The sequence below is a fragment of the Sceloporus undulatus genome, chromosome 4, assembly GCF_019175285.1.
Source record: "Sceloporus undulatus isolate JIND9_A2432 ecotype Alabama chromosome 4, SceUnd_v1.1, whole genome shotgun sequence".
Lineage (NCBI taxonomy): Eukaryota > Metazoa > Chordata > Lepidosauria > Squamata > Phrynosomatidae > Sceloporus > Sceloporus undulatus.
The window spans coordinates 50900819-50916429 of record NC_056525.1 but is presented as its reverse complement, the minus strand read 5'-3'; the positions used below and the strand labels follow the sequence as shown (position 1 = coordinate 50916429).

The window sequence follows — 15611 nt, the reverse complement described above, 5'->3', positions numbered from 1 at the left end:
ATTATTATTATTATTATTATTATTATTATTATTATTATTATTCTGGCTGCCTATTTCTAGCAGTGGTGGTTGCTGGTGGGAACGCTTTTAGAAACAACTCAAGGAGGCCATTCAGTAAAGTTTCTATACAGCATTTCCTATGCCAGTGAAGATACCATGCCTCAAAAAAGCTCAAACAACTTAAGAAAAGCATGTATGGCCCTCCAGCTGTGGTTCCTACTAGCAAGCACAACTAGGAAGGGGAGATGTCCCTAACCCTGTTATTTTTCTTTACAGGAAAGGCCCATACCTGCTTCATCTTTGCCAGTTCCCTGCGGGTGTGTTCATCATTCCTCAAGTCCTTTTTGTTTCCCACAAGAATGATGGGCACATTAGGGCAGAAGTGTTTCACTTCAGGAGTCCATTTTTCTGGTATGTTCTCTGCAAAAGATATCAGAAGAACATATAATTGAACAGACCAGCTATATAATTAAAGCCCCTTCCAACACCCCAGGGCCAGATTCATGCCTATATAATCCTTATATGGTTATAAACTACAGTGCTAGGGATGCTAAAAGTCCCAATAATGTCAAGAGAGATAAATAATTCCAATTTCTTGCCAAGAGTGAGACTGCATATGATGAGACTTATTTCCAGAATCTTGGCCAGCACACATCTACCATCCCCCACAGGAACAAAGCATTCTGTAGACCAGTAAAAAAGGAGAAAAAAGATGTGGTACAGCATGAGATAGTCCCCATCCAACTCTGAAGGCCACAGCCACCAAACCCCCTAGAAATAATGTGCAAGAAAAGCTTCAGAGAGACTCAGGACCACAAAAGAGATCTTCAAAAGAGATCAAAGCAGTACCCACATCCGTATTCTTGCACAATCCAGGTATGACCAATATTGCTGTCACTAATTAATTATAATCATTCATTTGTTATGATCATGTCTCCCCTCTGTTGTCTTCCCTTCACTGGCTCCCTCTTCCTTTCCGCATCATGTACAAACTTTTGCTACTCACCTTTAAAGCCCTGCATGGGCTGGCCCCTCTTTATTTAACTGATCTTCTCTCTCCCTACATCCCTACTCGCACTCTCCGCTCTGGTAGCCAAAGTCTCCTTTCTCAACCCAGTTTTTTCTCTGCCCCGCCCCGGATCCGTCCCTTCTCTCTTGCTGCCCCTCATTCCTGGAACCTTCTTCCTCTGCATGCACAGCTCATCACTTCCCTAACCAGCTTTAAGGCTGAGCTGAAAACCATGTTGTTTAGGGAAGCATTCTCAGGGAATTTGTGATTGTCATCTGGCTGTCTGATAATGTTTGATGTGATGTGATCTGCTTTTATATGTGATGTTTTTAATTTGTCTTTCCTTTCTACATGGTAATTTTATCTATTTCTCTATTTAATTGTTGTTATCTTAGAGTGTACACCTTGGGCAGACTTTTATATACGCCTTAATTTTACCGACTTTGTACAGCGCTGTGTATAATTACAGCGCTCTAGAAATAAAGTTTAATAATAATAATAATAATAATAATAATAATAATAATAATTCATTCATTCCTTTCTTCTGAAAGCAGCAACTGAATCCTTATTGCCAAGTGCTGATGATTTATAATTAAATTATTATTAATAGGATCATAATACCAAGTACACCCCAAAGGAACCAATGGGGCTCTGTAGTTGTGGAAGCCCCACATCACTGTTGTGTTTTGAATACAGAGGAAGAGCCCAATCCATCGTCAGTCAGAAAGCTCCTTCCCCAACATCTAACCAAATGGACAAGACTACTCTCTTAACAAGGCTCTTGGTAATCATATCCCAAAACCTCTACCACCTCTTCCATTCATTTAGGCACATGTTCATGGTATTAGTTCTGTATTTCAGAGCTCGTGGCTCTTTTCTTTTGAAATTCCAGTTGTTGTTGTTTTGCCAAGATGAGGCAATATCATGGCCATGTAATCAACATGTTATGTGAATTAATGCATTTAAAACAAAGAAAGAAATGACGCTCCTATTAGAGACAACGCATTCCTAAGCATCAGTGAACAGAATACATTGTTTTCCTTTGTTCAGTACCAAGAAATACCTTACAAGCATCTGATGATGGTTAAGAATCTGTCAGAGATGGTTTGATTTGGATTTCCTGCATGGGGTTGGACTAGATGGCTCTTGTAGTCTCTTCCAATTCTATGATTCTATGATTCTAAGAAGTATTTGCTTGATAGGATAGGACAGAGCAGCCTCTCCATTGTACAGGCCACAGACCAAAACCTGAACTAAACTCATCCATTTGAAAAAAAGTCACTCTCCTCAAGTAACAATCACTATTGGGAAGATGTTCTGATAACTAGTTTGTTAAAGGGCTTGTCTATGGGACACCTCCCATGCAATGAGGGCCTTGCAAGGCCCCATCAATCACAGCATACTGAAGGTTGGTCATTGTTTCTTTAGCATTTTTAGGTGCTAAGTGCCTTAGAAATCTCTCCATCCTTGCCTTTACAACTGTTTGAGGATGAACAAATTCAGAGCTAGGTCTTCATGCTATACCCAACTGTATTACCACTTATCATTAAGGATCCCCTTAGACTAGGAGTAAGGAGCCTTCAGATATTTTGAACTACAACTCCCATAGTCCCTTTGTCCTTGACCATGGTAGCTGCACCAGAGAACTGAAATGCAAAATAACTGCACCCCCTGCTTACACACATGAAGCTGCACACATGAAAACAGACAACTGGTTCATTTTGTCTTGTATTGTCTACTGTGACTTCCAGACATCTTTCTCATCACCTACTATCTGGGCATTTCAACTTGAGATCCAAGAAGCTGAACTTGGAACTTTGTACATACAAAGCATTCATTCTTTCCACCAAACAGTGGTTCCTCCATTTATCACTGAACACCATGGTAAATGTACAGAATCATACAGTCAGCGTTCTCAGCATTTTACTTAAAAACTAGCAGTTTCAGCCTTACCTAAACTGTCTGGACTGTCAATAGAAAAGCACATGAGGATGACATCTGTGTCTGGGTAAGAGAGGGGCCGTAGTCTGTCATAGTCTTCTTGCCCAGCTGTATCCCAGAGAGCCAACTCTACCTACACAGAAAGATAAGTTACTTCAACAATTGTCACAATCATTGTATCTGACAAGAAAAGCAGAGACTATAGCAAACAGGAAAGCAACTAATTTTATTTCTGTCATATCATGCATCTTAGTTAACTAGCAGTTTTTAGGCAGTATGGTATACCATCTACACTAATTAATCCCACAATTGGCCATTATACTGCTCTATTCTGCTGTTATCCTCAGGGACACAGCCAAACTGGATTTGATGATATAAAACTGTAAGGTGTTTAATGTGTATGTGTATATGCGTATGTGTCTTCAGGTCTCCTGTTGACTTATGGGATCCCATGAATTTCACTGCATTTTCTTCAGCAAGGAATACTCAGAAATGGTTTTGCCAGTTCCTTCCTCTGAAATATAGCCTACAGTACCTGGTATTCATGACCAAGATGAAATACAGAAGCATTCCTTCAAAAAAACTTTGGAGAGCAAGTTACAAGTGGTGCAGCCACATTGAGATAGTGGCATGAAATCTGTATAAAGGGAGTGTGAACAGCTTGCCCCAAAACAGAAGGCATGGTGTACCACCAGAGTTAAGAAGAGTTTCAGTCCCACAAAGTTTCAGATACTGAAGTAATTTGAGGTCAAAAGGGGGAAACCTGGAGAAAGAGAGGGAAACTGGGACATTTTAAAAGCAGCTGGAAAAGGACAGCAGAGGATTAATTGGAACTATCTCTGCCAAACTGGGACAGTTGGAGAGTATGCGATATGATTTAGGCCATGAAACCCAGCAGCTATGGGCAAGCCACAACAGAATCTGATAACAGAAATAATTACTGAGCTCTGGGATAAAAGCATACACAGGCCTGTTACAGACTGCCAAAATAAAGCTGCTTCGGGTCTCTTTGGAAGTATGCTATTTAGATGATGCATGCATCCTAAGAGTCCGGAGATCGCGCCAAAGCCACACTCCGTTCCTAAGCACTGGAGTGCAGTTTTGGTGCAGCTTCCGGATTCTCAAGGTGCATGCATCATTTAAATAGCATACCTCCAAAGAGACCCAAAGCAGCTATATTTTGGCAGTCTGTAACAGGCAACACTTGCAGAAGGGTGGCATGGAGAGAGAATATTACCTGCTTTCCATCTACTTCAATGTCAGCAATGTAGTTTTCAAAGACAGTTGGCACATAGACCTCTGGGAACTGGTCTTTGCTGAACACGATCAACAGGCAGGTTTTCCCACAGGCACCATCTCCCACAATCACCAGCTTTTTCCTTATGGCTGCCATGGCTGAAGAAACAGAAAGGAGGTTAGCTTTGGAGTGCAGTTCACTAGAGAGTTAAGAGAGCTACAGCATATAACAGAGAGCCCATAAGTTCCCCTTGTGGCTATGTGTTTGTTGCTGTGTACCTTCAAGTTGTTTCTGACTTATGGCGATCCTAAGGGGAACTTATCACAGGATTTTCTTGGCTAGATGTGTTCAGAGGGGGTTTGCCCTTGCCTTCTCTGAGGTTGAGAGTGTGACTTGTGCAAGAATGTGAGGAGTCACCCAGTGGGTTTGCATGGGCTAAGTGGGTATTCCAATCCTGGTCTGCAGAGTTGTAGTCCAACATTCAAACCACTACACTATGCTGGCATGCCAAATATGTCACCTTTTGCATCAAAGACAGGTAAATTTCCTAAATTAATTACAGAAAGTGAGCAATAAGCAGGGGAAAGGAATCATTCCCAGAATGTCAAATTTAATATTTTCACAATGAATAAAACAGATTTAAAGTATGCACATAACACTTATCCAGTAATGTAGTGAAAATAAAGAAGGCTGGGAGCTATGCTACATTTCTACTCCCACAACCTGCTGGTTTGCTCTTCTTAGCACTAACAAGATCAGTGTACAGTGGACCCATGATTTCTGCTGATTGATTCCAAGACCCCCATGGATATCAAAATCCATGAATGCTCAAATCCCATTAATAACAATGGCATAATAAAAGGGTACCCTTTATATAAATTGGCAAAATGAAGGTTTGCTTTGTGGAATTTATGTATTTTTAAAATATTTTCAAGCCATGGCTTGCTGAATCTGTGGATAAGGAATTTGTGGCTATCGAGGGCCAACTGTATTCAAATTCTCCACATCTCACATTCTCAAACTCCTGATATGCAAAGGCATAGTGTCTCTGATACTGTAGTTGGCATATGGCCAACCCTAATTAGTAGTACCATTGATACTTTCCATCTCCTTTTAATTTTTCCAATTCCCTTTCAAAGACATCCAAACTGGTAACTCTCACTACATCCTCTGGCAGTGAGTCCCACAGTTTAGCTATGCATCATGTGAAGAATTTCTTTCTTTCATCTGTCCAGAATCTCTACTCAGGCTAAATCTGCACTGCAGAAATAATCAAATTTTACACCACTTTAATATGCATCAGTTTACACTTGCTTACATTGGCTCTCATTTGTCATTTTGTAGCCCGTACTCCCAGTTTGATGAGCTCCATATGCATCAGTCATATACATCCTGTGATCTATGCTTTCTGTGCTAATCCCTTAGTAATTCGCCATGAGAAATGCAGGCACATGTCTGGCCAGGGACAATAATATGCTCAGGATCACAGAAGGCTGCACTCCTCATCAGCCATCTGTATATTACCGATGCCAATGGAAAAAATCTAGACACCAAAAAGGGTGCAAACTCCTTGTGTTCCATGAAACCCAACATTCATTTTACAAATATCACATACTCCTTTCCACATCTCAATTCAGTTCCAAAGTTATTCATCCTACAATGCTAAACCATTACACTTTTTGTTTATTTAACTTCTTATTGACCTCCCTTGGAGAACATGACTGGGCTACATTTCAGAACAGCTATATGGATCAAACTATAAATATCACAGAAATATGACTGTAAGCCAGACTTTCTGCTGGTTTTAATCCAACCAAACTCACTTTAGTCGAATGCAATGAAAACAAAATTCAACATTTATAAAAGCATTTATACTTCTGAAAGGTCCAGAGGACTGAAGTTTGGAAAGGTTTAAGCATTTAGCATAAACACTTTCTAAGGTTTTCATAGATAATCACACTCTTCTTCTGAGTTGGAAGTATAAAGACAGACCTTTTACATACCAGAATATTTTAGTTCAGAAGTGTTTTAAATATATGAAACATTCAGTTATACTGAGAGACTGGTATCCTGTTGCTAACATGTAGGAATGGAGTGGGGATTAAACCCGCTTATGCACTTTTTAAACCTTGAACAAGAAGGTACACGGTATCTCTTTCCACAAGGTCCCAACCTCAGAATGCAACAGTAGGTTAGAGAGTTCCAGGTAGAGTTCCATCTCTCCGGCCACTGCTTGGCTGTGGGGTGCACCTGAGAGGAAAGAGCAACCCTATGCTGGCAGACTGACTACCTCTTCCTTCATGTTTAAGAATAGCCAGAACAAGTCTGGGTTAAGCAGTGGCCAGGGAAACAGAGCTGCATCTGGCAACCCTCCCCCCCGCCCCAGCCAGACAAAAGATACAACTTCCACCACTTCCTGTAAGTATGCTGGCACAGATTTACAGTAGTCCATCCACATTTGCTGGGGTTAGGGGTAAAAAAAAAACCCACTATTTATTTTACCTGAGAGAACACTTCTCTAGGAATCTCCAAGTCCTCCAGTGCAACTCTGTTATCAATATCTGCCAGAAACTGACTATAGAATCATGCTGGAGAACATACATATGCACAGAGAAGTGTTTTCTCTAGGAACTTCTAGGTTCTCCAGCACAACTCTACGGTCAACTTCCAACAGAGTTGTGTTGGAGGACCTAGAGATTCCCAGAGAGAACATATTAATCAATTCTGCAAATAATCAAATCCGAAAAGTAAAAGCCACAAAATGTGGAGGGCCAACTCTACATGCCTCCAGTACGAGGTACTCCAGCACTTCTGCATGAGTCAGCAATTGGGGAGTGACTCTAGCTGAGTTTGCTTCCTTCCACAGCAGGACCAATCACACTTCATTGGAAGCACTGGAATCCTATTTGAGACTGAGATCAGGGTGGGAGGGCTAGGAGGGAATTAAGACATAGAAGTTTATTGCATGGAGGCAAACTGCTGAAATCCCGTGCAGAAACGGAATTTAAAAGTTTAAAAAAAAAACATTTTTCAGACGTGTTTCGGTAAAGGCAAAACAATGTGACATTAACCCGGACAGAAAGTCACCAAAACCCACTCGTTTTTAATTTTGGAAGTTCGTGAAAGTAAAAAGGAGTGGGGTTTGATGACTTTCCATTTGGGTTAATGTCTCATTATTTCGCCTTCACACAATTATCATCTGCTTTTTGTTTGGGTTAACCCCTGACCCACTTGTGGGTTTTTTCTAGTTTAAATTCAATTTCTGCATGGGATTCATCCTGTGTGATAAACTCCATAGTTGCCATTCTAATGAACATATGGACCCCTAGGAGGCATAAAGGAAAAGTTCCCATTAGAATGAATGTGAGCTGTTCCATAAAAGGACAAAGGCCTTTCCACACAGATCACCCACAAACACACACATTTTAAAGGTGACCACACAGTTTCTGGCAGTGTACATCTCATTTAATTTACACCAGTAATGTAACAACAGGAGGGCATTGTCCCACTATGATAATGCCCACCCAAGTAATGTTTTTTTTATTTCCTCAGATTTCTAGGATTGCGGTAGCTTAATCCTTCATTTTAGCTTTTAGAAAGAATAGGCATCCAAAGAAAGTGGGCAAGGCTAACTTACCGAGAGAGTGCAAACACATAAAATATGAGTTAAAAGCTTGAATGATCTTTATTTTCTGTGTTTCATTCCCTTGGTAAGTTAGCCTTGCCCACTTTATGCCTGTTAGTAGTCCATATGTGCATTAGAATGGCAACTATGTCTTAAATGAGACAATTGGAAAAATGTGTAAAAACTCTGTACTTCTAGGGTAAAATATTCCAGATATGTATGAATTTTTATGCATTTTATGCATATTTTTATACATATGTATGATTTTTTTATGCAGAAAGAAAAAAAAAGTATGATATGAAACTAGAATAAGGATATGAGAGGAAGTCTGAAAAACCCAATGAAAACTACCCAAGCAGGAAACCTTAGGACATGCCCAAATCACACACTGTACCAAACAGAACAACAGCAACTTGTATGAGAGCAACTGGAAAGTAATAACAATCTTCAGCATTTTCATAAACCAGGGGCACACAGGAAAAAAATTGCATGTTTCTCTCTGAAGATTATCACCACCTGTTTTGAGACAAATTATTTTATTCTAAAAGGGACAATTCTGACAGTTTCCCTTTCCCTGCACTCTTCTTTTTCTGTGACAGGAAATGCCAACCTGTCCCACTGGACTCATTTTCTGAAAAAGTAAATATGAGCTATGATTCAGAGACATGTATACCCCACAGTGCATCAAAATAATCTCATTCTTAATCAATAGTATTTCCTCTACAGAAACTGGTTTCAGACTGTGTGTCACGACACACATTGGCAAGCATGCTACAAAAAATAAGTATAAATGGAAAACAAAACAGGGAAAGCCAAAACCTAAGCAGTCATCAAGATAGGACGCTGCTCATTCTCACCACTTCCTTTTGTTTTGTTATTTGCATGTTTCAGGGCTCTGGATTTGCCTTCTCAATGGAAGGATACCTTCTCTACATCTGTTGTGATTTTTACTATGTCCTTGTTCCTGTGGCACCTTTGAGAGTGCTCAATTTATTTTAGCATGAGGGTTTGGGGATTACCAGATGCATTGGCAGAACACAACACTCAAGCCTTAGGGATCATACAGAAATGGCATGTAATTTTAAAAAACACAATTATAATGTGAGCTATAAGGCTGCAAATTGTTTCTAAAATGTTAAAACAATATATTCTACATTCAGGAAAGTCAGTCCTGTTGAAGGCAGTCTTTACTGAGAAAGAAATTGTGGGAGAGGTATACATGCAATTGTAACAATAAAAACAGTGTTTAAAATATATGTGGTATGCTTTTGTTTCTCCCATCTTTTTACATTTGAAAATAAATGATGGCAGGAATTCTGCATCAAGAGACATAAAGGTGGCACACAGTTGCATCTCTGTAGCTACATCACTCAGTGTTACCCCCATCAGAATCCACTTTTCAAACACGGACCTGACAACACAGAGACTGCCTTGCCATCGGGAGAGCAGGGGAATCAGTGGAAACACCACCTGTAGATTGGAAATGATTCAACAGGTTACCACAAGGACCTCTTAAGATCCTTGGGAGGTTCCCTCAGGTGATGTCCTTGAAGTGCATCCAACTACAGGAAAATAGCTGAATACATCTCCATTGATCACCCCACTTTCCAACGATATAGAAATGGCTGTGTTGCAGAGGCTATGTTGCTTGAAAGGGATGTTGGGGGACATTGTGGTCACTGAACATGTGCTATAAAATTCTAATGTCTGCAATGACCAAAAAAGTTAGTTGTGAATGTGCAAAGTCTGAGTTACAGCTTTGTAATTCATCAACAGATTCTAGCCATTGTTTCAAACCCTTTCTCACACTTCTCCAAATCCATATACAGGTCACAAACAAGCCTTGTACCAATCATGCTCTTGGCCTTCACTATTTATACATCTTCATGAGACAAAATGTGTACACTGAGTCAAAAACTGTAGTGCCAGTACCATTTGTCATTAGATTCCCCCAGCAAATGTACTGAACAATTGCATCTCTGTGTGACAGCTGCTTGACAGGCATGAATTCAGCAGGTGGCATTTCCTCTATCATGTCAGTTCCACACAGAAACATCTGTACCTATTGGATTTCTGAGTCTGAGGCAGCTATTAAAGGCATTTAAGCATGAGTAGAGGAGAGAGAGGAAGAGAGGCAAACTTAATTTGCCAGGATATTATGAGTAAATCAGAAGACAAAAAGAATTCAGAGATAGAAAGTCATGGGGAATTCCAAGGGAAGTGTGTCCCATGCATTTCTCCTGCATGGGAAACTACAGACAGATCTCATCTACATATACAGCAAAGCTCTGTGTGTGACATGTTCAACATTTATCTTACAGCCTGGGAAAATTATCCTTTGGGACTACAGTTCTTAGACTCCCCCAGCCAACACAGCTTTATTTAAGTTTTATATAGTTTGTATATAGAACACTCAAACTTATGTGAGGCTTGTGAGTTTCACAGCTCTCTGGTTTAGTCCATGGCTTAGTTTGGCTTGAATCTTCTGGACACCAAGCTATTTCTCATTTTAGTCTCTGGAAGCAAATTGTTAAGGCAATGTTTCTCAAATGGTGGGGCAGGACCCTCAAGAGGGTTGTGAGAGTTGCTCAAGGGGAACATGATACTTTGAGGATCTGACCCCTCCTCTGCCTCCTCTTCTCAAAAATTTTAATGTGTAAAAATTACACGTGTTGGGTTAAATATTAAATTTATTTAAATAAAACTGTTCCAATTTGAACAATGTTATTTCCTTAAAAATATTAAAATATGGATATACATGAATGTGCAAATGAAAATACACAAATTAAATAAACAAAATATTTTATTTATATACAGTGGGCACTTATATCTGCTGAGGTTTTGTTCCAGAACATATCATGGATACCAAAATCTGTGGATGTTCTAGTGCCATTAAATACACTAGCATAGTAAAATATAAGCATCCCTTATATAAAATGGCAGAATCAAGGTTTGCTTTTTAGAATGTATGTTTCTAAAAATAATTTCAGACTGTGGATGCTTGAATCTGTGGATAAAAAATAAGTGGCTATGGAGGGCTGAATGTACTACATCAAATGGGGAGGGAGGCAACACCTGCATACAGATGTAAAGGGTAGTTCCAAGGGTAAAAAATTTGAATACCACTCTGTTATGGTAAATCAGGAAGATCTCTTGAAATAGCCCCTATGCTGGCTGGGGGATTCTGGCTGCTGCAGTCCAGAAGGCTAATTTTTTCCAGGGTTTAGGTATGGGCCTTAATTAGGGATGGCCAGGCAGCATTCCAAAGGTTGACAACTCTGAACAAAGTTGCCTTACTAAGTTGTATTTCATATATTGAACAGGAGAGATCAGAAGTGTTGATTAATTGGATGATCATATTTTATTTACACTCATCCCTCGAGATTTGCAGCTTTGAAGTTTGCAGCTTTGATTATTCATGGATTTTATTAATATGTTCTCTAGCGCAACTCTATGGTCAACTTCAACCAAAAGTCACACTGAAGGATGTAGAGATTCCTAGAGAGAACACTCCGGTAGGCATTTGTAGCTCCTCCAGCACAATTCTATGGTCAATGTCTGGCAGATCTTGACCTCAAAGTTGCACTGGATGACCTAAAGATTCCTACAGAGGAGTTCTCTCAGGGTAAAAACATAGTGTTTTTCTTATTTGTGGTTTTTCTACATTCACAGGGATCCTGTGCCCCTAACCCCAGTGAATGTGAAGGAATGAATATATAGCCCACCTTTCTCCTAAGCCAAGACAGCTTACAATAAGACTAGACCAAGACAAAGCTAAAAACTTGATAATAAAAATTTATAATACAATTAAACAAGATATCATATTAAAATATCATTCATTTTAAAATGCATAAAATCATTTTTAAAAACCTCTTTAAAATGCAACACACACATACCATGAAAAGACTCTTTGTAAACATTTAGCCATCATATGTTTGTTTCAATAAAAAGGTCTTTGCTTGCCAGCAAAAGGAGAGCAAACAGGGCCAGGGTAGCCTCCCATGGAAGGGAATTCTTTAGCTTGCAAGCAACCACCAAGAAGGTTCCTTCCCTTGTCCTCAGAAAATGGGCCCGTAACAGTAGTAGGACTCAGAAAGCCTCTCCCAAGGCGGTTAAGACTAATATAGGTTCAAACAAAGAGATACAATATTTCAAATTGTCTTGACTTAAGCAATATAGTGCTTTTAATGTCATAACAAGCACACAGAATTGAGCACAGAAATGAAGCAGTCTTGTGAGGTTAACAGAAGACATTATCTCACAAAGCAGGCATATGGAATGGGCTGCTCTCCAGATGTTGTTGGACTGTAACTTGGTGGTCAGGGATGACAGGAGTTCCAATCCAACAACATCTGGAGGATCACATGATCTCTAGGCCTGTCACAGAGGATCTATTTTCTAATTCTGTAAGACTTATGAACCTACTAACTCTGTTCTTCTCAAATGAATGGAAATGGAGAAGTAAAACCAGAATTATCACTTCCACCCACCGCTCTGACCACATCTCTCCTGTGTTGGCATCCCTTCACTGGCTCCCTCTCCCTTTCCGCATTCAGTATAAGCTCCTGCTGTCGACATTCAAAGCCCTCCATGGACTGGCCCCTCCTTACTTATCAGACCTTCTTTCTCCTCACCTTCCCACCAGGGCCCTCCGTTCTGGTAGTCAAGGTCTGCTGTCTCAGCCCAGGATTTCCTCTGCCCCATCCCGGATTCGCCCCTTTTCACTTGCTGCCCCTCACTCCTGGAACCTTCTTCCTCCACAAGCAAGAGCCATCACTTCTTTAACCAGCTTCAAAACGGAGCTGAAAACCATCCTATTCAGAGAAGCCTTCCCAGGCATCGCATAATTGTCGCTTACTATCTGATGTTCTGTTGTTGGCTGTTTATCGATCCATTTCCTGTATTCCTATGTACTGTATATGTATTATCCTACTTGTGATTATGTATTTTCCCTGGATAATGATTAACCATCCATTATGAAGCCTTGCCCTCCCTCCAGTCCATCTGCCTTGGTCCAGGCCTCGGAGGTTGAGAGGAACTGCTGGACCTCTTACCCTTTCTCGTCACCACTCCCTTCTCCTTCTGTATCATGTCTTTTTTAGATTGTAAGCCTGAGGGCAGGGAACCGTCTAACTAAAAAGATTGCATGTACAGCGCTGTGTAAATTTACAGCGCTTCATAAATAAAGGTTAATAATAAAATAACAGAATGTATGCCTGTCTGGATAAGGGTTTCAGCTGAGAAGTAGCAAGAAGGTGGCTCAGCCCCACATCAGTCCTTGAGAACACCCTATAATTCAAACATCATTGGAAACCTTCATTTGCAAACCACATGCTAAATCTAATTGTTAGTCCCAACTAGAGTGGACTGGATACAGTAGATGAATAGGACTTGCTAAGTCAATGTTTATTAATGTCCCATTGTTTCAATGGGTCAACTGTGGCTAGGACTAACAACTGGATGTGGTGCATAATGAGCAATTCTCTGAAAAGTTTTCTCCCAGTGCTTAATGGACCTTTGGGACAGGAAATGGGATGCTAAGGAATCTGTATCCATCCCCAGTCAACACACTGGCTGCAGCATTTTGAACCCGCTGCAGTTTATGAACAGTGTCCAAAGGCAGCTCCACATAGAGTACACTACAGTAATATAAACGGGATGTTATCAGAGCATGTGTCAAACATTTAAACGTAAGGGTTTAAATGAGGTGCCTGTAAACAGAAGGAGACAAGTAATATAGGAAACACTTACTGTGCAAAGACTTCATTTAAAAATTGCAGCCCTTGTACCAGAAAATACTTGGAGCATGAATAATGCAGCTAAGAAGTGGACTATGCCCTCTCTCAGACTTGTAAGTTCCTTGATTAGACTCTGGCTCCTTTTTTCAGAATCTACACAATATGTTTAAACCCTTGCTCATACAGAAAGCTGACCAAATGATTTCTAAAACTATTCCGTATTAAGTCATTATAGAAAGCAACTCAGAGAAAAGAAAGTTTAAGATAAGAGTACTTTCATGCAGATCTATTTGCACAAAGCAACAGCCACATACATCCCTGCAGCCTTCATACATCCATAATGGCAGGCAAGGCTAGCCAAAATTGATCCACCAAGAGTACTGTGTAACACTATTAGATTAATGAATATATTGTGGTACACATATTTGCCTGATCAAAACCCATTACATCACATACCACAATAAATTCCTTGTGGATCTTCCTGTTGCCATTATGCTTTTAGTTTTTTATACGTTCCAAAATTTCACAGATGAAAATCAGGACATATGTGGCTGGGTGATATCAGAATGTGGCAAATATTATTAAAGAGGAAGAACACATAAGCTAGGAGAGGTTGCAGCTTTTGCTTTTGCCTGAGCTAATGGAAAGAGCAAAGTTTCATCCCATTCTCTTCTCTCCTCCACTACTTAGTTAACTGAGGGCAAACTACTTTTACTCTTTGAACTCAGTTTGGAGTAAGGGGAGGTGGAAAGTGGGAGGAGGAGAGAGAAACTTGAATCCTTTAAAAGAAGCTGAAAAAGTGTGATGATAGAGAATTGGGATATTGTCTCTGTCAATCAGGACAATTAGAGGAAATGTTTTCTCCATAATTTGGTAACCTTTCTGGAATCTATCAGTCAACATAAACTCAGTTAAAGAAACAAGAACAAAAGATACCTCAGCTAGGACACAAGTTCTTACATTTTACAAATCTGCACAGTTGTAAAAACAGAAAAAAGATCTGCAGTATAATTCAATATCTAATTCAATATCTGTTCTCTGAAACTCATGCAGAGCAACAAATCAAAATTCCACCTCCAGTGATAAATCTCATTTATGGTAATGATCCATTGTTTTTTTGCTCCTTACTGAGCAAACTGACACTAGCAGATCAAGTTAGCATTCTGACAAAATAAGATGGGAAGGACAGAACAGCACAGATCAGCATACTGTTGGGGAGTATGAAGTAAGATGAGGCAGTATGCTGTTTTGTCCCTCTCACTGCAACTGGAAGAACAATCTGCATACCTTTCACCACCATCTTCTGTCAATGGTTTGTTTAACTTGATGTCCAAACCTAGCAATCTGGACTATCTCTTCCACAAGAAGTCAGTCCAATAATCCTTGAACATGATAGGCTATTTCTCTAGCTTGTCAAAGGAGAGATAAACCAGACCACTGCATTTGGACATCATAGTAAACAAACTATGGACAGAAGGCCTGTGAGTTCAGCTGCTCATACTAGCAAAGAGATCAATCAGACAGTGTGCACATGAGGAGACTGCCTTATTTTGAGTCCTCATTCCATGTGTCTCACCCAAGTTAGCTACTGGATATGGCAGGAGGAGACCCTGCATGAAGCAAAATATTCTGGTGCAATAGAGGGGCCATTCAAACTACCTTTTACCCCAGAACAGAACCCGGATTAACCACGGGAAGTTCATATTGGCCCCGATCCTTTCACTATCGAATCCGAGGCTTCCACACCTGTTCAGGGGCAAATGCCCCTTGGCGCGGGTCTTTTGAAAGCGGAGTAAAAGCTGTATCTTTGGGGGGGGGAAAATGGGTCCGGCGAATAAAAACTTGTCCCCGATTATGATCAGGGGAGGAATTTAGGTCAGAGGGAGGGCAGAGGACAGAACATTCCTCTCCTTCATGAAAGAAGAGGAGGAGGAGGAGGCTGAAAGAGCCAGAGGAAAGGTGCAGAGGGCAATCAGGGTGACTGACGGAGCAAGGAGAAAGGGTCAAGTTCAGGGTAGGTCAGAGGGAGGGCACAGAATGGAACAAGTCTCCCTCTCGCAC

General features: G+C 40.4%; 1 protein-coding gene across 3 annotated transcripts in view; it reads right to left on the bottom strand.

Moving 5' to 3' along the window:
• Positions 1 to 15611, bottom strand: part of RHOC (ras homolog family member C) — a 35908-nt gene that overhangs the window by 2352 nt on the left and 17945 nt on the right. For 2 of the 3 annotated variants that reach the window (XM_042464240.1, XM_042464242.1), the window contains exons 2-4: positions 4188 to 4345; positions 2963 to 3083; positions 290 to 420 (exon numbers count right to left, since the gene is read on the bottom strand). In XM_042464240.1, coding sequence (XP_042320174.1) covers positions 290 to 420; positions 2963 to 3083; positions 4188 to 4343 — 408 coding nt within the window. In that variant the 5' untranslated portion in view covers positions 4344 to 4345. Of the gene's footprint in view, positions 1 to 289; positions 421 to 2962; positions 3084 to 4187; positions 4346 to 6972; positions 7120 to 15611 lie in introns of all 3 variants that reach the window. The other variant, XM_042464241.1, reaches the window with a different exon arrangement.